The following is a 24,730-nucleotide window of genomic DNA, read 5'->3' as shown; positions in this document are numbered from 1 at the left end:
ACTCCCTCTCCTCCTTCCTTAATCAAACATCATCTCAGAGAGGTCTTCCCTGAGCCCCCAATATAATCTAAGTTTCCCTGCTTTTCTATCTTATAGGATTTTGTACTTTTTCTTCATTGTGTGTGTGTGTGTGTGTGTGGTTTGGTTTGGTTTTTAAGATCATGCTCTGTCACCCAGGGTGGAGTGCAGTGGTGCAATCTCGGCTCACTGCAACCTCTGCCCCCTGGAGGTCACATAATCCCCCCACCTCAGCCTCCAGGGTAGCTGGGACTACAGGAGCATGCCACGACGCCCGGCTAATTTTTGTATTTTTTGTAGAGATGGGGTTTCACTATGTTGCCCAGGCTGTTCTTGAACTCCTGGACTCAAGCAGTCCACCCGCCTCCACCTCCCAAAGTGCTGAAATTACAGCTATGAGCCACTGCGACCAGCCTTCTTCACAATTTCACCACAATCTGTAAATATATATTTATTCATGTGATTATTTGTTCACTGTCTGTTTCCTAAGTTGTAAACTCCAGGAGGGCAGAGCCAAGGTCAATCTTGATATTTGCTCTCCCTGAGTCCCTCCCACCCACTGAGAACATTGCTGGGTAATCAGGAGGTGCTCAATAAATGCTGGATGAAATGAATGAACTAGTGCATTTAATGATGCAAACTACCCTGTTTATTAAGAATAGCTTTGAATCGCTACTTAAAATCTGGGTAAGTGCTATTAAAATTAGGACCTCAGGTAGGTGCCTCAGGTATCTCAGCCCATAGGTCCTTTTCTTCAAGCCTCACTGCCACTCTCCTCCTGTAACATGTAGTTTTCCTCCAAATAACCTGTGCTCCTGGCAATATCCCTAACAATCCCAAACTAAATAAAGAGGATTGTGACATGGACCCTTAATGTGGCCACGTTTGCGTCTCCATCCCGGAATATGACGCTGGTAGCTCATTAGCTCCATTCAAGCCTACAAATTGCATCACCCTCCTCCTCCGCCCAGACCTGGGGGCTCCAACACCTTTCGCTAGGTCTGCCTCCGGCCTCCGAGAGAACCTTCCGTACAGCATGGCGGCTCCCAAACCCCCGCCCCGGGACAGAATGTTCCGTACAACATGGCTTTCTACAGAGTGCGATTCCCACCCACTTCCGCCCAGCTACCGGAAGTTTCCATTTGAAACCGAGGCGGCCGACTTGGCAGGAGGCGCGACAGTTGGTTCAGGGGATCTTTTGAAAGAGAGCGACAAGGACTGCGGGCAGGACCGGCGGGCTCCTGGGTTCGGCTCTCCCGGGGCGAGGGACTGGGCTGGATGGGAGGAAGGACGGAAAGAGCTGGGAAAGGAGGATTTTCTCTTTTCCAACCCCGAGCCGGGGCCTGTCGGGTCGCTCTATCCCCAAGCCCACCACTCTCGGGCCCAGTAGTCCAGCGCTGGGTAACATTCATCCTGTACCTTCCAGAGTTCAGCCGTGCCGCCTCGTTACGATGACCAGTGTGGTTAAGACAGTGTATAACCTGCAGCCCGCCTCTGCGCTGAGCGGCGGCCAGCCCGCAGGTGAGTGTCCACGCCGCGCCCGGGGCACTGCGGCCTGGCCGGGGATGGTCCCGGGAGTGTGGAGATCCAGTGGGTGGCGTGGGCACTGGGAGGGTGTCCCGCCGGCCCTGAAAACCTGCGAGCGCCCTATAACCAGGGTGTGTAGGTTTATGATGGGAGTTAGGGGAAGGGCCATGTGGTAGGATTTTAGAGCTGCTCTGCATTTTTCTGCCCGCGTATGTACTGTATTCATCAGTTAGATTCAAGTTGGTTATTGTACAATGTTATTCCCATTAAGCTAGGAATCCCCTTCTAACCGGTTATCCGTCTTATTTCCAGACTTGGGCCATCTTGAGGGATTGGGTTTGTTTTCAGGGAGGAAAGGGGAGAGTCATTTGAGAAGTGGAGTGGAATGCTTAGGGTTCTTTGTTCACCTTTATATCTGCGCCGTGTTTCTCATTACCACATTCTCATTATACGTTTGTTGAGTGAAGTGGGAGAGAGGGGTTAGACCTAAGCAAAGTATTTGAGAAACTTGGGCGAAGAGACAGACATGATTAAAAATGGAGTTTTTAATTGCTTTGCCATCTGCTTTGTGTTGCTTTGCTTGTGGTTCAAAGTCATCTCATGGGGTTTGCAGTCAGGAAACTGCCTAATCTAGAGATTATAGTACAGAATAAGCTTCAGACATCAGAAAACTGTTGTGGGAGATTGTGGAGTAGCTATTTATGATCCCTTCCCAGATGATTCCACTCAGCTGGTACATAAACCTTGGCAGGATTGAGCTCTGAAGTAAATAGGCTTTTGGGTTGTTTGTTGTCTTGTGTTGCCACAGAACACCTGAATGGTAATCCTGGCACCAGCAGGGACTAGGAGTTGCTAGAAGAACTGGAGCCAGGTCTCAGCTGCTTGCTGTGTCTTTCCCTTAGATGCAGTGCCCCTCAGTCAGTGGGCAGTGACTAGCTCTCTCAGCCAAGCTGGAAGTGTTCATCTCTTTGATTTCCATCTCTGTCCCAGCTTTATGATCATATGTAACTGGAACAGTTTCCAATTTTTAGGCTGCCTCCCAGGTTTTTTGTTTTGATTTTGAGCATGGGCTGGATAAGTAATATATGCACATGTAAAAAAAAAGTTGGAAAACCATATACAATGATAAACAAGTTTCCTTCCCTTCCTTGACACCAGCCATCCAGTTCCCCTCCCAGTGTCTCCCATTTTTGGGAGACAGCTTTGTGAAATCCTACTAAATTTTTCCTACATTGCAATCCTTAGGTTTTAGCAAATACAAATTATTGGAACCAATTCTAGTCAATTTTGATCAATCGACTGTTAATTCCATTTTACATGGAGTAGATTTGTTGTTTATAACTTGCTAATACTTGAGAGAGGAGAAGATGATATTTCTCCAAGGTTACCTTTTACTTCAGACAGACACCTCAAAAAGAACCCTTTGAATACCTCATTTGTACCGCATTTCTTCAATCTGATTTGATTGTAATGGCTCTTAAGTTAGGTCAAGCTTAAAGGGGCCATTTTACAGTGAACAAAGTGAGAATGAGTCCAGAAAAGCCTGCGTGTGGAGGGGGGCTGCTTAACTCCAGATAAGTGACTTGAATTTGCTGTAGAACACGAATGATGGACTGTGTGGTTGGGGAGCTGGCACAAGGATGAAGGAAAATTCTCTCCTTTGGGGAAGAAGAGTGTTACGCCAGGGCCATTTCTCTGGTTATCTGGCAAGAAGATCAGATTAGTATGCCTAATAGGGAAACCCTAAACTTAACGAAGGGTAAACAAAAGAGCTGGTGGTAGAGGCAGTCAGCATGGAAGAGGAAGGAACCAGACAGGTGGTTTAGAGATGGTCTGTGAGACAACCCATGCAACTGTGAAGTGTTTGATTTATTCAACAAGCAGTTATTGAACCCCTGTTCATATGCCAAATACTCTCCTAGGTGATGGGGACACAAAGATGTCTTAGAGTGGTTAGGAAGATATTCTGGGAAAAAGAATGAAGTAGTGATTTAAAAAAACTCAGAGCAGCTCAGTCATGCCTTAGGAAAGTGTGCAGCGTGCTTGGAGGAGCTTAACGAGATGGTACAAGGATTCAGCCATGTTTTACCTGCTAACTTCCATCCTGCTCTCTGCTGGTGTCCATCTCCATGTTCACTTTTACAGCCTCCACCTTTCAGTTCAACGAAACTTTTGGCTACCCTCAAACACACTGTACTGTCACATTTAAAGAATTTTGGTTTTTATTGCCAATTAGCCTGGAAGTTTTATTCTTTTGAATTAATATCACATGTTGAAATTTGCCAGAATGAAAATAAAGATTTGGCCAGGCATGGTGGCTCACGCCTGGGAGGCCAAGGCAGGAGGATTGCTTGAACCCAGGAGCTCGAGGCCAGGCTGGGCAACATAGTGAGACCCTGTCTCTATTTTTAATTTTATTTTAATTTTATTTTAAAACGTATTTTAGGTGCCTGTAGTCCAACTATTCAGGAGGCTGAGGTAGGAGAATCGCTTGAACGCAAGAGGCAGCGGTTGCAGTGAGCCAAGATCACACCACTGTACTCCAGCCTGGGCCACAGAGCGAGACTCTGTCTCAAAAAATTAATAATATTTTTTAAAATAAAGTAAAGATTTATGACAACTGGGCTGGGCGCGGTGGCTCAAGCCTGTAATCCCAGCACTTTGGGAGGCCGAGATGGGCGGATCACAAGGTCAGGAGATCGAGACCATCCTGGCTAACACGGTGAAACCCCGTCTCTACTAAAAATACAAAAAACTAGCCGGGCGACGTGGCGGGCGCCTGTAGTCCCAGCTACTCGGGAGGCTGAGGCAGGAGAATGGCGTGAACCCAGGAGGCGGAGCTTGCAGTGAGCTGAGATCCGGCCACTGCACTCCAGCCTGGGCGGCAGAGCGAGACTCCGTCTCAAAAAAAAAAAAAAAAAAAAAAGATTTATGACAACTTAGAATGGGGCTCTGTTTGTTACAGGGTTGCAGCTGTCGGCTCATGATGCCAGAAGTTTTACCTCTCGTTTTCCTTTGCAGACACACAAACTCGGGCCACTTCTAAGAGTCTCTTACCTGTTAGGTCCAAAGAAGTCGATGTTTCCAAACAGCTTCATTCAGGAGGTCCAGAGAATGATGTTACAAAAATCACCAAACTGAGACGAGAGAATGGGTGAGAACGGATCATTAGTATCCAGTTAGAACATCTTCCTAGAAATTGATCAGTACATAGAATTAGAAAACAGGGTTTTGGGGAATACAAGGCTCCTGAACAACTGGCCTTCAGTCAGTGGCCCAGAGCTGTGCAGCATTGCTGAGCTCTTTGCCGGAACCCTCTGTGTTGATCTTTCTGAAGAGACACAGCCAGGGCTATAAGAGGTGTTCTTTCCTCTTTCATCGCTTGCTCGGAGCATACAAATGGCAGCACTATAGTCATACACCAACCCTGAGGGGCAGTCATGTGGGGTGGGGACTAGTTGTTATCCTAGATTGCTGGTCTGACCACAGTCCAGCCCTAGCGTGGTGTGTGTGTGTCTCCCCAGCCAGCATTCAGTTCCCAGGTGAGTGAGATTGACATGAGATATCTACGCCATCTTGAGAGGAGCAGCTCTGTCAGGATGTTGGGGTGGTTGGGGTCATGCTCCTTTGCTACTAATAAGCCTTTTCAATAGTCTGTGCTGAAACAATAATGCATAGTCCCTCAGAGCTCTCAAGCTTGTGCCATTTGCCTTGTATGTCATCTCTGGTTCTTTCCTCAGCAACTCAAGTTCTTTGTTCTGCCTGTTCACTGCACACTTAACAGTACTATGAGTTTCTGATTCATTTCTTTGTTTCTGCCCTCCTAGGCAAATGAAAGCTACTGATACCACCACCAGAAGGAATGTCAGAAAAGGGTGAGCATCAGGGTAAATCAACTTGGCCACTATTCTAGGGTAGTGGATCTCAATCCTTGGTTCTGCATCAGAATCACTCGTGGGACTTGTTTACTGTGTTAGGGTCTGGGTTCCACCTCAGGAACGTGAGTGGAATTTTCAGGGGTGAGGCACAACTAGGTGTAAGAACCATTGTCAGCGCAAGAATCAGTGGTGCTACTATCTTAAGTCTCAAGCAAGAGCTTTTTGGACTCCACGCCAGGACCACTGCTGATTGGAAATCACACTTAGCTATGGCCCATCAACAGGAGGGTGAAGCCTTCAGGAGAGGAAGGGCTGCCTGTAGTTAGTGATCTCGAGATGAAGATTCTGGTGGTGGTAGTGGTGGTGAAATCCTGGAGAGAAGACTCATTTCTCATCTTTGAGGCTAGCTTCGAAGTTTTGCACTATCAGAAATAGAAATAATACGCTGAAAAGTCTGTATAAATAGGTTTTAGTTCCTGATCTATTATTTGGGCTTAAGAGTTTTGAAGATAGCAGGGCACAGTGGCTCATGCCTATAATCTCAACACTTTGGGAGGCCAAGGCTGGTGGATAACCTGAGGTTAGGAGTTCGAGTCCAGCCTGGGAAACATGATGAGACCCCATCTCTACTAAAAATACAAACATTAGCCGGGCGTGGTGGCGCATGTCTATAATCCCAGCTACTCAGGAGGCTGAGGCAGGAGAATCACTTTATCCCCAGAGGCAGAGGTTGCAGTGAGACAAGATCACATCATTGCACTCCAGCCTAGGTGACAGAGCGAGACTCTGACTTAAAAAAATGAGAAAGTTTTGAAGACAAAATACTAGCAATAAAGACTGAGAACTAGCCGGGCGCGGTGGCTCAAGCCTGTAATCCCAGCACTTTGGGAGGCCGAGACGGGCGGATCACGAGGTCAGGAGATCGAGACCATCCTGGCTAATACGGTGAAACCCTGTCTCTACTTAAAAATACAAAAAACTAGCCGGGCGACGAGGCGGGCGCCTGTAGTCCCAGCTACTTGGGAGGCTGAGGCAGGAGAATGGCGTAAACCCGGGAGGCGGAGCTTGCAGTGAGCTGAGATCCGGCCACTGCACTCCAGCCTGGGTGGCAGAGCAAGACTCCGTCTCAAAAAAAAAAAAAAAAAAAAAAAAAGACTGAGAACTTTAAGAAAAAACTCTAGGCCCGGCGCAGTGGCTCACGCCTGTAACCCCAGCACTTTGGGAGGCTGAGGCAGGCGGATCACAAGGTCAAGAGATTGAGACCATCCTGGCTAACATAGTGAAACCCCGTCTCTACTAAAAATACAAAAAATTAGCCGAGTGTGGTGATGGCTGCCTGTAGTCCCAGCTACTTGTGAGGCTGAGGTAGGAGAATGGCAACGCGGGAGACGGAGCTTGCCGTGAGCCCAGATAGCGCCGCTGCACTCCAGCCTGGGCGACAGAGCGAGACTCCGTCTCAAAAAAAAAGAAAAAGAGAAAAGAAAAAACTCTAATATTGGTGATATTAGAGTTTATTAGATGATAAACATTAGATTATTTTATTACATATTAGCCCAACTACTGGGCTAAGAAATGCACATGTGTTTTCTCTCTTATTATTAATAATAATACTATGAGATGTGGGTATTGTCCTAATTGCCAAAATGGGGAAACAGGACCTCAGGGAGGTTATGCAACTCACTGAAGGTCATATACCACTATGTAAATAGCCAGGATAGGAACGGGATGCGTTTGGGTAACTCTGTAGGCCTTTTTTTTTTTTTTTTTTTTTTTTTTTTTGAGACGGAGTCTCGCTCTGTCGCCCGGGCTGGAGTGCAGTGGCTGGATCTCAGCTCACTGCAAGCTCCGCCTCCCGGGTTCACGCCATTCTCCTGCCTCAGCCTCCCAAGTACTGGGACTACAGGCGCCCGCCACCTCGCCCGGCTAGTTTTTTGTATTTTTTAGTAGAGACGGGGTTTCACCGTGTTAGCCAGGATGGTCTCCATCTCCTGACCTCGTGATCCACCCGTCTCGGCCTCCCAAAGTGCTGGGATTACAGGCTAGAGCCACCGCGCCTGGCCCTTTTTTTTTTTTTTTTTTTTGAGACGGAGTTTTGTTCTTGTTGCCCAGGCTGGAGTGCAATGGCGCAATCTCAGCTCACCACAGCCTCCACCTCCTAGGTTCAAGCAATTCTCTTGCCTCAACCTCCCAAATAACTGGGATTACAGGCATGCGCCACCACGCCCAGCTAATTTTTGTATTTGTAGTAGAGACAGGGTTTCTCCATGTTGGTCAGGCTGGTCTTGAACTCTCGACCTCAGGTGATCTGCCAACCTCAGCCTCCCAAAGTGGTGGGATTACAGGCGTGAGCCACCGCGCCTGGTGTAGGCCATGCTCTTAACCCTTTTGTCTTTTCATGTAAGTACAACTGTTATTACAGCTACAAACCACTGAGTAAGCAAAAATCAGAGGAAGAGCTCAAGGACAAGAACCAGCTCTTAGAAGCCGTCAACAAGCAGTTGCACCAGAAGTTGACTGAAACTCAGGTAAGAGACCCACCAGAGCTCTGTTACCAGCTGTCACTGGGCGATGCACATGGAATCCTGATGGGTGGCCCCTTGGGTGAGCAAGCTTGTTAATGCACAAATGCCCAAGGGCAGAAAAAAAAAAAAAACAGGCTTTTGCTATGGCTGTCCAAGAGCAAGGGCAAGAAAGGGCGACCACTCCTAGGGATTGGGACAGTTCCTGATCTGTCTGTGCGGTGCTCCAACAGGGAGAGCTGAAGGACCTGACCCAAAAGGTAGAGCTGCTGGAGAAGTTTCGGGACAACTGTTTGGCAATTTTGGAGAGCAAGGGCCTCGATCCAGGTAAGAGATAGCACACAGCTAGCTGCCTTTGAAGGGATCGGTGCATGGGTCCCTTCCTGGGTTGATCTTGCCAGCATAGCATCAGCTGGCCCAGTAAGTGCAGGGGTTACTTCAGTAAAGCCCTAAAGATTTTGGAGGGCTTCTGTTTGTTTTCATGTGATGTTGATTTTTGCCTGGCCAATAGAATTTTAGAGGATTATATAGAGAGAAGGTTATCACTTTCTTACCTGAACACTTTATGCCAACAGGTATGACCTTGCAAGTAGATGAGAAATATTTTGTTCCTTTCAAGGGAGAATATTTTGTCTCTTCTCATTTGGGAAAGTTACTAGTGTGCTTGAAAGGAACATTTTGTTTGAACATGTTCTTCCTTGCAAGCATACTAGTAACTTTCCCAAATGGAAAGAGACAGAAAATACTACTTCAAGCATTCTTAAACCTGGCTAATCAGCAGAATTACAGTGACTAAAAAATGACTACTGTTCTGACCCTGTCCCCCAGAGAGCAGAATCTGTAGCAAAGAGAGCAGAAGAAGGAATTGTCCAAAGACTGTAAGAGGGCCTCAGACTGAGTCATAGAGCTAGAGAATGCCCAGGAAAGGGGCCCAGGCCTTTTTGTATTAAGGAATACTGACTTTGAATGTTACTGGTTAATCTTTAGGTTACAGGTGAGGATATTCTTTTTTTTTTTCTTTTTTTTCTTTTTTTTTTTTGAGATGGAGTCTCACTCCGTTGCCCAGGCTGGAGTATAGTGGTGTGATCTCAGCTCACTGAAACCTCCTCCTCCTCAGTTCAAGCGATTCTCCTGCCTCAGCCTCATGAGTAACTGGGATTACAGGCGTGTACCACCACACACAGCTAATTTTTGTATTTTTAGTAGAGACAAGGTTTCGCCATGTTGGCCAGGCTGGTCTCAAACTCCTGACCTCAAGTGATCTGCCTGCCTCGGCCTCCCAGAGTACTGGGATTACAGACATGAGTCACCATGCCCGACCTGGGATATTCTTTATAGTCACTGTAAAATACATGTTTTTAAATTAAAAAAAAAATTTTTTTTTTTTTTTGAGATGGGATCTCGCTATGTTGCCTAGGGTGGCCTCCAACTCCTGGGCTCAAGCAATCCTCCTGAGTAGCTGGGACTACAGGTATGCCCCACCACACCTGACACCATAAATATTTTGTATGATTTTAATTTGTTACATGCATGTGATATTACCAAAGGTAATAATTTTTAAAGCCTGAAAGGCTCTTAAATTGTGAACAAAACCAAAAAAATCCCACCTATACATTTCCTCTAGACAAACTGTCCACTGACCTAAGGAGAAAGTATACAGAATTTTTGGCCGTATCCAAACCTAGATTGAAAGGAGATAAAATGCAGTTCTGCAGGGCAGATGTGGGTGACCCTGCCAAGGTGAAAACTTGGGAGAAAGTCCAGGATTAGACACTTAAGAGAAATTCCCCTCATGAATATTTCTGTACCTGTTCATGGAGGGTTTTTATTTTCTTTTGTTTAAAGTGTGTAGTTCCCTAAGTAAAGTTGACTTTGTTGTATCCGTCCGCTTTAGGCAGTGAGACCCTGGCATCACGACAAGAATCTACTACCGATCACATGGACTCTATGGTGAGGGAATGGGTGCAAAAGGGCACAAGGGCTGAGTGACTGGGGCTCTGTAAATCTAAGAAGGTCTCTGCTATGTGTTCCATAAACCGAAGAAACAACCTTTGATTATCTGCGATGGTAGAAAACAGAAATGGGACATGCACTCAAAATAGCATATTTTACTTGAAAGGTAGCTTTGTGCTTACAAATATAGGTAAGTCTGAATTGAAAATTTAAAACACGTGGGGCCAGGCGCGGTGGCTCACACCTGTAATCCCAGCACTTTGGGAGGCCGAGGCGGGTGGATCACGAGGTCAGGAGATTGAGACCATCCTGGCTAACACCGTGAAACCCCGTCTCTACTAAAAAACACAAAAAACTAGCCGGGCGAGGTGGCGGGTGCCTGTAGTCCCAGCTACTCGGGAGGCTGAGGCAGGAGAATGGCGTAAACCCGGGAGGCGGAGCTTGCAGTGAGCTGAGATCCGGCCACTGCACTCCAGCCTGGGCAACAGAGCGAGACTCCATCTCAAAAACATAAAAAAAAAATAAAAAAGAAAATTTAAAACACGTGATAGGTAAACCTGTGGAGAGAGCTTTCTGGTTCCTCTGTTCTATACTGTATCAAATTTCTCTCCTGACTCCTTTGTTGAGAACTGTGTGGAAGGGATGTTAGCCATCGTCTAATGTAGGTCTGGTTTTATATGAAGATTTGTTTACTACATTGTACTTTCCTCTTAGTTGCTGTTAGAAACTTTGCAAGAGGAGCTGAAGCTTTTTAATGAAACAGCCAAAAAGCAGATGGAGGAGTTACAGGTGAGAGGCAGACATCACCCTGACCATTTCCTACCACGATGGGTAGATTTCTTTCCTGTTTTTCTTTTTCTTTTTAATAAACTTTCTAAATAATTTTAGATTTATAGGAAAGTTACAAAGATAATACAGAAGATTTACCCTCATTTTTTTTTTTTTTTTTTTAATTTCCAACATTTAAGTTCAGGGGTACATGGACAGGGTGTGCAGGTTTGTTACACAGGTAAACATGTGCCATGGTGGTTTACTGCACAGATCATCCCGTCACCTAGGTGTTGAGCCCAGCATCCATTAGCTATTCTTCTTGATGCACTTCCTCCCCCAACCCCCAACAGTAACATCTTACATTATCCTGGTACATTTGTCAAAACTAAGAAACCAGCCAGGCATGGTGGCTCACGCCTGTAATCCTAGCACTTTGGGAGGCTGAGGTGGAAGGATTACTTGAAGCCAGGAGTTTGAGACCAGCCTGGGAAACATAGCGAGATCCCATCTCTGCAAAATAAAATTTAGAAAATAGCCAGGTGTGCCGGGCGCGGTGGCTCAAGCCTGTAATCCCAGCACTTTGGGAGGCCGAGACTGGCGGATCACGAGGTCAGGAGATCGAGACCATCCTGGCTAACACTGTGAAACCCCGTCTCTACTAAAAAAATACAAAAAACTAGCCGGGCGAGGTGGCGGGCGCCTGTAGTCCCAGCTACTCGGAGGCTGAGGCAGGAGAATGGCGGTAAATCCGGGAGGCGGAGCTTGCAGTGAGCTGAGATCCAGCCACTGCACTCCAGCCCGGGCGACAGAGCGAGACTCCGTCTCAAAAAAAAAAAAAAAAAAAAAAAAAAAAATAGAAAATAGCCAGGTGTGGTGGAAGGCAGAGGTTGCGGTGAGTCGAGATGGTGCCATTGCACTCCAGCCTGGGCAACACAGCAAGACTCCGTCTCAAAAAAAAAAAAGTATGAATAAACTAAGTTCATACCAATAATACCTGTCTTGCTGGGTGGTTATAAAAGAGAATTATGTCCAGTACCTAACCCAGTGCCTGGCAAAGGTACTCACAGTATATACTTTTTCTGAGAGAGAGAGATGGTGCATACCTGTAGTCCCAGCTGCTCAGGAGGCTGAGGCAAGAAGACCACTTGGGCCCAGGAGGGCAAGGCTGCAATGAGCTGTGATCATGCCACTGCACTCCAGCCTGGGTGACAGTGAGACTATGTCTCTAAAAGTAGAAAAAAAAATTTTTTTTTGAGATAAAGTCTCGCTCTTACCCCCAGGCTGGAGTGCAGTGGCATGATAATCGGCTCACTGCAACCTCCACTTCCCGGGTTCAAGAGATTCTCTTGCCTCAGCCTCCCGAGTAGCTGGGATTTTAGGCATTTGCGACCACGCCCGGCTAATTTTTATATTTTTAGTAGAGATGGGTTTTCACCGTGTTGGCCAGGCTGGTCTCAAACTGCTGACCTCAGGTGATCCACCCGCCTTGGCCTCCCAAAGTGCTGGGATTACAGGTGTGAGCCACTGCACCTGGCAGGAAAAAATTTTTTTAAAAAAGAGACCAACATCAGTACATTACTATTAACTATATTCCAAGTCTTCATTTGGATTTTTTAGCAGTTTTTTCCACCAATTTTTTTTTCTTTCTGTTAGCGAGGCCTCTTAGAAATGTTCACATTGCCAAGGCATGAGGCAATGTGTAACACAGTAGGTTGCTCAGAGTTGGGAATTGAGAACTGTATGTAATCCTTTCTATGGAAACCTGATAACTTGAGGAGGAGACCTGTAGTAAACACAGATTCTTTGGTCTGGACTGCTTCGGATTGCTTGGATGAACCATGGGATATTGCCCCAAACCTAGAGATACAGGAGTCTAGTCCCTCTCTACTACTAGGGGGACAATTCCTAAAACCAGCACGTAGAAACAAAAGCTAAAATAGAAGATACAGTCTCTGTTGATACTCCAGTGGTCTTCCTTAGTGGAACAGGAGCATAGTGACTCCAGTGGTCTTCCTTAGTGGAACAGGAGCATAGTGACTCCAGTGGTCTTCCTTAGTGGAACAGGAGCATAGTGACTCCAGTGGTCTTCCTTAGTGGAACAGGAGCATAGTGACTCCAGTGGTCTTCCTTAGTGGAACAGGAGCATAGTGACTCCAGTGGTCTTCCTTAGTGGAACAGGAGCATAGTGACTCCAGTGGTCTTCCTTAGTGGAACAGGAGCATAGTGACTCCAGTGGTCTTCCTTAGTGGAACAGGAGCATAGTGACTCCAGTGGTCTTCCTTAGTGGAACAGGAGCATAATGTAGGTATTGTGTTTCCTGTTAGTCAAGAGTTTTGTGTATGTGTTGTTTTCCTTTGGAATGTCTTTCCATGCAGGCCTTAAAGGTAAAGCTGGAGATGAAAGAAGAAAGAGCCCGATTCCTAGAACAGCAAACCTTATGTAACAATCAAGTAAATGATTTAACAACAGCCCTTAAGGAAATGGAGCAGCTATTAGAAATGTAAGAAGAAGCAAGTGGCCACATGGCTCCCTCTTGGGCATAAACTCTCAGAGGAAGCCACTTAGGATATCATCTTGGCCATGATCTTCTGGGACTCACCACCTCCAGAATGAAAACAATTTCTACAGTAGAATTGAGGACAGTTTATGCTGAAGTGGCAATTCCTCATTTAAGCAAGTTTTCCCAACCTTCAGGTTGGTCAGCCCTCCTGAGCCTCACAGGTGGATAATTGAGGCCTACAAGAGAGGGGGCCGAGGAGCTTGGATTGACCTTCTAGTCAACCACCTGATTCCGGCACACCATTATAATCCGGAGACTAAACCAACAACCAGAGGATCTAAAATGTCACATTCAGATTTTCAGGAAGAAAATCTTCATTACAGTAGAGCACAAGTGTTCCGTACAAGACCACTGAGGAGCCATGCTGTCCCCTTCCAACCTGGAACACATTCTGTCCCATCCTAGTTGGGCTTCTGTACCTTCTTATTAATTTATGAACCTAAAGTTGCTTGAAGTGTTTTGGGCTTAATAAATGGGGTGAGGCCGGGCGCGGTGGCTCAAGCCTGTAATCCCAGCACTTTGGGAGGCCGAGACGGGCGGATCACGAGGTCAGGAGATCGAGACCATCCTGGCTAACACGGTGAAACCCCGTCTCTACTAAAAATACAAAAACTAGCCGGGCGAAGTGGCGGGCGCCTGTAGTCCCAGCTACTCGGGAGGCTGAGGCAGGAGAATGGCGTAAACCCGGGAGGCGGAGCTTGCAGTGAGCTGAGATCCGGCCACTGCACTCCAGCCCCGGCGACAGAGTGAGACTCTGCCTCAAAAAATAAATAAATAAACAAATAAATAAATAAATAAATAAATGGGGTGAAAGTATAGGTAGCAGTAACACCTACATGAAACAATACACCTTGGAGCTTTAAATTACTTTTTTTTTTTTAAAGTCTACTTTTAAAATAAATACTTCTGTAAATATTCTGACTGTAACACTGAGGAATGAAAATAACCTTTTAACCTAGATATGTCAGTTGATCATTATTGAACTAATTTAGTTAACAAGTCCAAGATATTCTGACTTAATCTAGAATATTTTTCTGCTACTCTTTAAGAGCCCTGTGGCGAGTCCCTCTGTCTCCCGAGAGCATTGGCTAGTCTCCTGAGGGTGTTGCCCATTTGTAGCCGTGGTTTCACCAGGACTGTGGCCACTTGCTGCCTTTGTTCTCCCTGCACTTTTTTTTTTTTTTTTTTTTTTTTTTTTTTTTTTTTTTTTTTTTTGAGACAGAGCCTCACTCTTGTCGCCTAGGCTGGAGTGCAGTGACGTGATCTCGGCTCACTGCAACCTCCTCCTCCCGGGTCAAGCAGTTCTCCTGCCTCAGCCTCCTGAGTAGCTGTGACTACAGGGACGTGCCATCACGCCTGGCTAATTTTTAACAGACAGGGTTTCACCATGTTAGCCAGGATGGTCTCGTCTCCTGACCTCATGATCCGCCCACCCTGACCTCCCAAAGTGCTGGGGTACAGGTATGAGCCACTGCAACTGGCCTTTTTCTTTTTGAGACAGTCTCGCTTACTCTATTGCCCATTACAGTAGTGTGATCTCTGCCCACCACAACCTCCACTGCCTGGGTTCAAGCGATTTTCCTGCCTCAGCCTCCTGAGTTGCTGGGATTACAGGCGCCCCATCCCCTTACCATGCCCAGCTAATTTTTGTATTTTTAATAGAGGCGGGGTTTCCCCATGTTGGCCAACTCCTGACCTCAAGTGATCCGCCTGCCTCAGACTCCCAAAGTGCTGAGGCCGGGCGTGAGCCACCATACCCTGCCATTTTTGTATTTTTAATAGACTCAGGTGGGGTTTTGCCCAGTTGGCCACGCTGGTCTCAAACTCCTGACCTCAAGTAACCTGCCCGCCTCAGCCTCCCAAAATGCTGGGATTACAGGTGCGAGCCACTGCGCCCAGCCCTCCCTGCACTCAAGCATGATTATCTGTCTGCTGTTTACTTTGCACAGCCAATCCTAGGCCTGGTCCCATAGATCCTTTAGTCCATGGCCTGAAGTCCATGACAGGCTTCCCCCCTGGTTTACCAAAGACATGGCCAAATTTTTTTTTTTTTTTTTTTTTTTGAGACGGAGTCTCGCTCTGTCACCCAGGCTGGAGTGCAGTGGTCGGATCTCAGCTCACTGCAAGCTCCGCCTCCCGGGTTTACGCCATTCTCCTGCCTCAGCCTCCCGAGTAGCTAGGATTACAGGCGCCCGCCACCTCGCCCGGCTAGTTTTTTGTATTTTTAGTAGAGACGGGGTTTCACCGTGTTCGCCAGGATGGTCTCGATCTCCTGACCTTGTGATCCGCCCGTCTCGGCCTCCCAAAGTGCTGGGATTACAGGCTTGAGCCACCGCGCCCGGCCCAAATTTTTTTCTTAACCAAACTAGGCTGACTTTGGCCATCTCCTGTTCTTTCTGCACCTCCTAATTTCTTCACCAAACCCTCCCACCCCCACCCAGCAGCATCTTTAAGGCTGCCCAGAGACACCCAGTGAAGCCAATAACACTCCAACCCGAGCTTAAAGGGCCAAAATTGTTTGCCTTCTCATACAGAGTTCACAAAGTTGGTTATGTTTCAAATATTTTGAGCCTATCCACTAAAAACTGTTCTTTGGCAAATTCTCTCAAACTAAGTTCATACCAGTAAAACTCAGCCCGGCCAACTTTGACTCTTTTTTTTTTTTTTTGAGACGGAGTCTCACTCTATCACCCAGGCTGGAGTGCAGTGGCTGGATCTCAGCTCACTGCAAACTCTGCCTCCCAGGTTTACCCCATTCTCCTGCCTCAGCCTCCCAAGTAGCTGGGACTACAGGTTCCCACCACCACGCCCGACTAATTTTTTTTGTATTTTTTAGTAGAGACGGGGTTTCACTGTGTTAGCCAGGATGGTCTCGATCTTCTGACCTCGTGATCCACCCGTCTCGGCCTCCCAAAGTGCTGGGATTACAGGCTTGAGCCACTGCGCCCGGCCAACTTTGACTCTTAAGTTCAAATTACAACCTTCTTAAAACATAAAGCCAAAACCCTACCCTCATCCCCTCCACCTACCACATACACCATATTCACAGCCAAATATCTCAAGAAGCTGTTTCCTTACCATTTTCTTTCTCTGCCATTCTGGCTTCAAGGTACACAGGAACACTAATGTAGCTACAGTAGGCAAATCCATCCAAAGTAGAATATAGATTACCAAGGACTGAGCAAGAGGGGAAGGGAGTTTCTCTTTGGGATGATAAAGTTCTGGAAATGGAAAGTGGTGGTGGTTGCATGGCATTCTGCATATACCTAATACCACTGAACTGTACGCTTTAAAATGGTTGAGGCCGGGCGCGGTGCCTCACGCCTGTAATCCCAGCACTTTGGGAAGCCAAGGCGGGTGGATCACCTGAGTCAGGAGTTCGAGCAGCCTGGCCAACATGGGGAAACCCTGTCTCTACTAAAAATACAAAAATTAGTTGGGCGTGGTGGTATGTGCCTATAGTCCCAGTTACTTGGCCAGCTAAGGCAGGAGAATCGCTTGAACCCGGGAGGTGGAGGTTGCAGTGAGCCAAGATCGCACCACTGCACTCCAGCCTGGGTGATAGAGCGAGACTCCATTAAAAAATAAAATTGATTGAGGCCAGGCGCGGTGACTGACATCTGTATTCCCAGCACTTTGGGACGCCGAGGCGGGCAGATCACCTGAGGTCAGGAGTTCGAGGCCAGTCTGGCCAACATGGTGAAACCCCCTTTCTACTAAAAACACAAAAATTACCCGGGCGTGGTGGTAGGCGCCTGTAATCCCAGCTACTCAGGAGGCTGAGGCAGGAGAATTGCCTGAACCCAGGAGGCGGAGGTTGCAGTCAGTGAGCCAAAATCGCACCACGACACTCCAGCCTGGGCGACAAGAGCAAGACTCCATCTCTAAATTAATTAATTAATTAATTAAATTGTTGAAATGGCAAACTTTTACCAGATTTTTTTTTAATTTGAGGCTTAAAGTTCACTAACCTTAAGTGTACAGGTCCATAAGTTACTGTCGCTGTTGTGGAAGTGAGTACTACTCTACAAAATCACCATCCATTAGTATTGTCTTTCTAAGAATTTCATATAAATGGACTCACAGTATACACTTTTTTTGAGAGAGAGAGGGTCTCTGTCATCCAGGCTGGAGTGCAGTGGTGGCATCTTGGCTCACTGCAGCCATGACCTCCTGGGCTCAAGTGATCCTCCTACCTCAGCTCCCCAAGTAGCTGGGACTACAGGGGCACACCACCAAACCCAGCTAATTTTTGTATATTTTTTGTAGAGATAAGGTCTTGCCATGTTACCCAGGCTGGTCTCAAACACCTCAGCTCATGTGATCCGCCTGCCTCGGCCTCCCAAAGTGCTGGGATTACAGGCATGAGCCACCAAGCCCAGCTCCCTTTTTCTTTTTCTTTTTTTTTAAAGAGACAGCTTTAGACCAGAAGTTCTTGACCAGCCTGGGTGACACGGTGATACTCCTGACTCAAAAAAAAAAAAAGACAGCATCTTGCTCTGTTGCCCAGGCTGGAGTTCAGAGGCACAATAATAGCTCACTGTAACCTCGAATTTCTGGGCTCAGCCGACTGAGTAGCTAGTACTACAGGTGAATGCCACCACACCTGGCTAATTTTTAAAATTTTTGTAGAGATGGGGGGCTCTCACTGTGTTGCCCAGGCTGATCTTGAACTCCTGGCCTCCCAGAGTGCTGGGATTACAGGTTTGAGCCACCGCATGCAGCCAAGTGTGTACTCTTGTGTTTGGTTTCTTTAGCTCAACCTGTCTCTATAATTTGTGTGGTTGAACGTATCAGTATTCTCTGGCTAGTGGACATTTGTTTCTGGTTTTAGGCTATTAATAAAACTACACTGGTTTCTCTGGGGTAGAGACCCAAGAATAGAACTGCTGAGTCATAGGGTAAGCAACTCAGTTTTCCAAAATACCTGTACCGTTTATACCACCACAACAATGTATGAGAGTTGGAGGTTTAGTCAGTCTTTTTCGAAATACATATTTTAGCCAGACCCAGTGGCTCATACCTGTAAACCCAGCACTTTGGAAGACTGGGGCTGGAGAAGTACTTGAGCTCAGGAGTTCAAGACCAGCCTGGGCAACATAGCAAGACCTCTTCTCTACCAAAAAATTTTTTAAATAGCCAGACGCGATGGTGCACACCTGTAGTCCCAGCTACTCTGGAGGCTTAGGTGAGGGGATCGCTTGAGCCAGGGAGAAGGAGGCTGCAGTGAGCTGTGATAGCTCCACGGTGTTGTTGGTGGGCTGACTCAAGTTCTTGACGTTGGTGCACAAAAGAATTTGAGAGTAATTCTCCACCCCAGGGAGTGTTTTTACTGTTAAAATGAGTATAGGTCAGCCTAAAGACACTGACCAAGGGTTTCTGTGCCTGTGCAAGCTGGAGGATTTATCCCCTTTTGCTCTTTTTCCTCCTTGCAGCAGGATGTTCTGACCACGAGTTCCTGATGCGGGTTGTGCAGCATCCAGCTGTTCCCTCTATCTGTCTGTTTGGCAAGTATCTTGTTCCCCTTTAAGTGAGGCTGTGACCATGCTACCTGATCTACCTCAACTGCACTCCAACCTAGGCTACAGAGTGAGGCCCTGTATCAAAAGATAATAATAATGTATATATTTGGGAATAATTTTAGATTTACGGAAAAGTTGCAAAGATAGTCCAGAGAGTTCCCATATACCCCTTCCCCAGCTTCCGCTAATGTTAACATCTTACAATACCATGGCACATTTGTCAAAACTAAGAAACCAGCATCAGTAAATCAATATTAACTAAACTCTGGGCTTTATTTGGATTTCATTGGTTTGTCTACTAATGTAGTTTTTGTGTTCTAGGATCACATTCAGGATGCCATATTGTATTTTGTCATTAGTTATTATGTCTCCTTAGTCTCCCCTGGTCAATGACAGTTTCTCAGTCTTTTTCTGTTTTTCATGACCTTGACAGTTTCAAGGAGTAGCAGTCAGATATTTTGTAGAATATCCCTCAATTTGGATTTGTTTGTTTTTTTTTGATGATTAGACTGTGGTTATGTTTTTTAGGGAAGAATACCACATAAGTAAAGTGTACTCAGCACATCAGATTGAGAGGTGAAGCCAGCTGGACTTCTGGGTCAAGTGGGGACTCCGCGAACTTTTCTGTCTTACAAGAGAATTTTAAAACGCACCAGTCAGGCCGGGCACGGTGGCTCACACCTGTAATCCTAGCACTTTGGGAGGCTGACGTGGGCGGATCACGAGGTCAGGAGATCCAGACCATCCTGGCTGACAAGGTGAAACCCCGTCTCTACTAAAAATACAAAAAATTAGCAAGGCGTGGTGGCGGGCGCCTGTAGTCCCAGCCACTCAGGAGGCTGAGGCAGGAGAATGGCGGGAACCTGGGAGGTGGAGCTTGCAGTGAGTGGAGATTGCTGCCACTGCATTCCAGCCTGGGCAACAGAGCAAGACACCGTCTCAAAACAAACAAACAAAAACAAAACAAAAAAAAAAATACCAATCAGCACTCTGTAGCTAGCTAGGGGTTTGTAAAATGCACCAATCAGTGCTCTGTAAAAATGCACCAGTGAGCACTCTCTGGCTAGGTAGAGGTTTGTAAAATGCACCAATCAGCACCTTCTAAAATGGGCCAATCATCACTCTGTAAAATGGACCAATCAGCAGGACCTCGGCGGGGGGCAAATAAGGCAATAAAAGCTGGCGACCCGCCACACCCTCCCCAGGCAGCAGTGTCAACCCGCTGGGTTACCTTTCCCGGTTGCGGAAGCTTTGTTCTTTTGCTCTTCACAATAAATCTTGCTGCTGCTCACTCTTTGGGTCCATGCCAGCTTTAAGAGCTATAATACTCACCGCGAAGGTCTGCAGCTTCATTCTTAAAGTCAGAGAGAACAAGAACCCACCAGAAGCAACCAACTCCAGACACAATATTATAGGTAGATAGTATCAACTTGACTTGTTGCTAGTAATATTAACCTTGATTGCTTGGTTAAGGCAGTGTTACCCCGGTTTCTCCACCGTAAAGTTACTATTTTACTCTTTCCATACTCTCTTTAGAAGTCATCACTAATTGCAGCCCACTCTCAAGGGGTGTGAGAACTATCTACCTGTCCATATTGTTTGGAATTCTTCTGTAAGGAGGATTTCTTCCTTCTCCCTCCCATTTATTTATAACAATGCGGGCTGGGCGCGGTGGCTCAAGCCTGTAATCCCAGCACTTTGGGCGGCCCAGACGGGCGGATCATGAGGTCAGGAGATCGAGACCATCCTGGCTAACACAGTGAAACCATGTCTCTACTAAAAAATACAAAAAACTAGCCGGGCGAGGTGGCGGGTGCCTGTAGTCCCAGCTACTCAGGAGGCTGAGGCAGGAGAATGGCGTGAACCCGGGAGGCGGAGCTTGCAGTGAGCTGAGATCTGGCCACTTCACTCCAGCCTGGGCGACAGAGCGAGACTCTGTCTCAAAAAAAAAAAAAAAAAAAAAAAAAAAAACCATATGAACGTGTTTGTTTTTTTGGTTCTTTTTGTTTGTTTTTTAAGACAGTCTTGCTCTGTGACCCAGGCTAGAGTGCAGTGTTGCAATCTTGGTTCACTGTCACTTTGCCTCCCAGGTTCAAGCGATTCTTCTGCCTCAGCCTCCTGAGTAGCTGGGAATACAGGTACACACTATCTTGCCTGGCTAGTTTTTGTATTTTTGCAAAACTGAGCTCTCGTCAAGTTGACTACGCTGGTCTCAAACTCCTGACCTTAGGTGATCCGCCCACCTTGGCCTTCTGAAGTGCTGGAATTATGGATGTGAGTAATTATATACCACACCTGGCCTGTATGAACATGTTTTTATTTTGTTTTTTCAACTTTTATGTTCAGGGGTACATGCGCAGGTTTGTTACATAGGTAAATTGTGTGTCACCCAGGTGACGAGCGTGGAGCCGGATAGGTAGTTTTCTGATCCTCACCCTCCACCCACCCTCCACCCTCAATTAGGCCCCAGTGTCTGTTGTTCCCTTCTTTGTGTCTGTGTGTGCTCAATGTACTCAACTCCCACTTATAGGAGAGAACATGCAGTATTTTATGTTTTTACTTTATACTTTGATTTGTTCAATTTTACCTTATTTTGTTGCGCAAAGCTTTACTGTTTACTTTGCATATTGTTTGCTTTTCATATTACCTGGGAAACAGCATATTAAGGTCTATTATCTACCTCTAATCTTTTGTATAATATGAAATCGGAGTCTAACTCTGTCGCCCAGGCTGGAGTGCAGTTGCGCAATCTCGGCTCACTGAAAGCTCCGCCTCCCGGATTAACACCATTCTCCTGCCTCAGCCTCCCGAGTAGCTGGGACTACAGGTGCCTACCACCACGCCTCGCTAATTTCTTTTTGTACTTTTAGTAGAGACAGGGTTTCACCATGTTAGCCAGGATGATCCTCTCTATCTCCTGACCTCAGAATCCGCCCACCTCTGCCTCCCAAAATGCTGGGATTACAGGCATGAGCCACCGTGCCCGGCCACCTTTTTTTTTTTTTTTTTTTTTGAGACAGAGTCTTGCCCTGTCGCCCAGGCTGGAGTGCAGTGGCGCAGTCTTGGCTAACTGCAACCTCCACTTCCTAGGTTCAAATAATTCTCCTGCCCCAGCCTCCCGAGTAGCTGGGATTACGGGCATGCACCACCATGTCTGGCTAATGTTTTGTATCTTTAATAGAGACAGGGTTTCACCATGTTGGCCAGGCTGGTCTCGAACTCCTGACCTCGTGATCCGTCCACCTCTGCCTTCCAAAGTGCTGGGATTACAGGCATGAGCCAAAAAAGACCATTCTTCCCCTACTGAATTGTAATGGAGAGTTCATTATAAATCAAGCAACTCTATGTGTGGGTCTATTTCTGTACTCTCTATTCTGTTCCATTGATTTCTAGCACTAATACCACAGTATATTAATATATATACACATATATTTATCTTTATAAAATATCTGTTTCTGGTAGTGTAAGTCTCTAACGTCTTCAAAATTTTGTTTGCTATTCTAGGTCTTTACAGGTGTGAGCCACCACGCCTGGCTGTGAGGTTCTATTTAAATTTTTTTTTTTTTACAAAGATACCCTTGAACACAATTTGATGAGCTTCTGGGTGGAACACAGAGGGCATGGACGCTCTGCACTCCTTTCCCCATACGTTGCCCTGTGCATTTCTTCCATCTGGCTGTTCATGTGTACCCTTTGTAATATCCTTTATAGTATGCCAGTCAACTTAAGTGTTTCCCTGAGTTCTGTGAGCCACCATAGCCAATTAATCGAATCCAAGCAGGGGGCGTGGGAATCTTGTTTTCTGGTTTGTTAATCAGAATATAGGTGACAATCTACCTGTGACTGGCATCTGAAGTGGGGCCCAGTCTTGTGGGATTGAGCCTTAACCTGTAGGGTTTGAGTCTAACTCCAAGTAGATAAAGAATTGAAATTATTTTGGTTTTGGTTTTTTCTTTTTGAGATGGAGTTTGCTGTTTCCCAGGCTGGAGTGCAATGACACCATTTTGGCTCACTGCAATCTCTGCCTCCCATGTTCAAGCGATTCTCTTACCTTAGCCTCCCAAGTAGCTGGGATTACAGGCTGCGCCACCATGCCCGGCTAATTTTTGTATTTTTAATAGAGACATGGTTTCGCTATGTTGGCCAGGCTGGTATCGAACTCACGACCTCAGGTGATCTGTCCACCTTGGCCTCCCAAAGTGCTGGGATTACAGGCAAGAATTGAAATGAATTACAGAACACCCAGTTGGTGTCTGCTGGAGAATACTTTGGTGTGTGGGGAAAAACTTCCCCACATCTTCTCACAGAAATATTCTGTGTTAAGTGTGTGAGAGAAAAAAGTTTTTTTATTTAATGACCAAGTGAGATATATCCTGGTTATGAAAGCATCAAAAACCAAAATTACAACAAATTTAAAGATCTTAATTGACTATTTCAGATTCCAGTTACTTTTCTTGTAAAGAGCAAAGCAGAGACGACTTCCATATCATGCCGTTAAACCTGGCCTGTTTCAGGATTTGGCTATTACTTCTCGTGATTTTTTATTTTTATTTTTTCACACCACTGATCTGAAGTTATCTCCCCATTTTTTAGAAGGTCAGTTAAAGGTCTTAGTTTCAGCTTGGTGGCATGGACATTCAGCATGAGTGGCTCCATTATGATTTGGTGTGCTGGGCCTAGTGCAGGAGTTCAGTTCAAACCAATGGGCTCCTGTGAATTTTATTTAATGAAGAGTTCAAATTCAATCAATGTAAGTAGACACATTAACAGAATAAATGATAAAAACGAACACATCAATAGATGCAGAAAAAGCATTTGATACAATTCATCTTTTTATTATAAAAACTCTCAGCAAAGGAGATAGAGAACTGCCTTAATCTAATAACGGATATCCATAAATAAACTACAGCTAATACTATACTTGGTAATGCAGTGTTGAATCACTTTCCCCTTGAGGGTGGGAATAAGACAAGGATGTATGCTTTCACCAGTCGGCTTTACATTGTACTGGAGATTTTAGACAGTCCAATTAGGCAAGAAAATAAAGAAAATAGAGATGTACAGCATACAGAAAAAAATACAGTATATAGATATGTAAAGGAAGAAGCATAACTCATTTGCAAATGATGTGACTGTATACATAGGAAATCTTTTTAAAAATCTAAAAGAATCTGTTATAAGTTATTAGAATAAGTGAATTTAGCAAGATAATTGGATACAAAAACACTATGTAATAGGTATTACTAGCAGCAACACTTGGAAAATAATATTTTTCCTTTTTTTAAAATTTGAGACAGAGCTTTGTTCTTGTTGCCCAGGCTGGAGTGCAATGGCGTGATCTCGGCTCACCACAACCTCCGCCTCCTGGGTTCAAGCGATTCTCCTGCCTCAACCTCCTGAGTAGCTAGGATTACAGACACCGGCCACCACACCTGGCTAATTTTGTATTTTTAGTAGAGATGGGGTTTCTCCATGTTAGGCTGGATTCGAACTCCTGACCTCAGGTGACCCACCTACCTCAGCCTCCCAAAGTGCTGGGATTACAGGCGTGAGCCACCGTACCCAGCTGAAAGTAAGATTTTAAAAATATAATCTGGGAATCTCTTTGAACCTATTCTTGTTTGGGAGACTGCCTGATTTAAAAATAAATATAGATGATACATATATATATATATATATATACAATTTACAAAAGCAGCAAGAACTTCAATCACATGAGAATAAATCTAATGAAAGATGTATGTGCAAGACCTCTACTCTGAAAATTATAAGAACATTGCTGAGTGAAATTAAAGACCTAAATAAATAAATAGGTATACCATGTTAATAGATTGGAAGATTTAGTGTTGTTAAGATGTCAGCTCTTCCCATGTTGATCTGTAGATGAACTATAATCCTAATCAGTATCCCAACAAGCCTTTTTAAAACAGAAATTGAAAAGCTGGCTTTAAAATGTATATGGAAATGCAAAAGACCTAGAAT

At 45.7% G+C, this 24,730-nt stretch overlaps 1 protein-coding gene across 4 annotated transcripts; it reads left to right on the top strand.

Moving 5' to 3' along the window:
• The first annotated feature begins 993 nt into the window (after positions 1–993).
• KNSTRN (kinetochore localized astrin (SPAG5) binding protein) lies at positions 994–19,009 on the top strand. 4 transcript variants are annotated; one of them, XM_030931782.1, is made up of 10 exons: positions 994–1,263; positions 1,445–1,539; positions 4,567–4,699; positions 5,373–5,420; positions 7,843–7,948; positions 8,176–8,269; positions 9,837–9,892; positions 10,610–10,684; positions 13,042–13,050; positions 18,662–19,009. In XM_030931782.1, the coding sequence occupies exons 1-10, from the start codon at positions 1,055–1,057 to the stop codon at positions 18,686–18,688; spliced, it is 852 nt and encodes a 283-aa protein (XP_030787642.1). In that variant the 5' UTR covers positions 994–1,054; the 3' UTR covers positions 18,689–19,009. The 4 variants fall into 4 exon arrangements, with proteins under 4 accessions (XP_030787642.1, XP_030787641.1, XP_030787643.1 ...); XM_030931781.1 differs by having other exon boundaries at positions 13,042–13,166; positions 18,662–19,007; XM_030931783.1 differs by lacking the exon at positions 13,042–13,050.
• Positions 19,010–24,730: the final 5,721 nt, after the last annotated feature.

Source organism: Rhinopithecus roxellana, chromosome 5 (genome assembly GCF_007565055.1).
Source record: "Rhinopithecus roxellana isolate Shanxi Qingling chromosome 5, ASM756505v1, whole genome shotgun sequence".
NCBI classification, from domain to species: domain Eukaryota; kingdom Metazoa; phylum Chordata; class Mammalia; order Primates; family Cercopithecidae; genus Rhinopithecus; species Rhinopithecus roxellana.
Note: the sequence above shows the minus strand (reverse complement) of the source record. Positions and strands in the feature narration are given on the sequence as shown.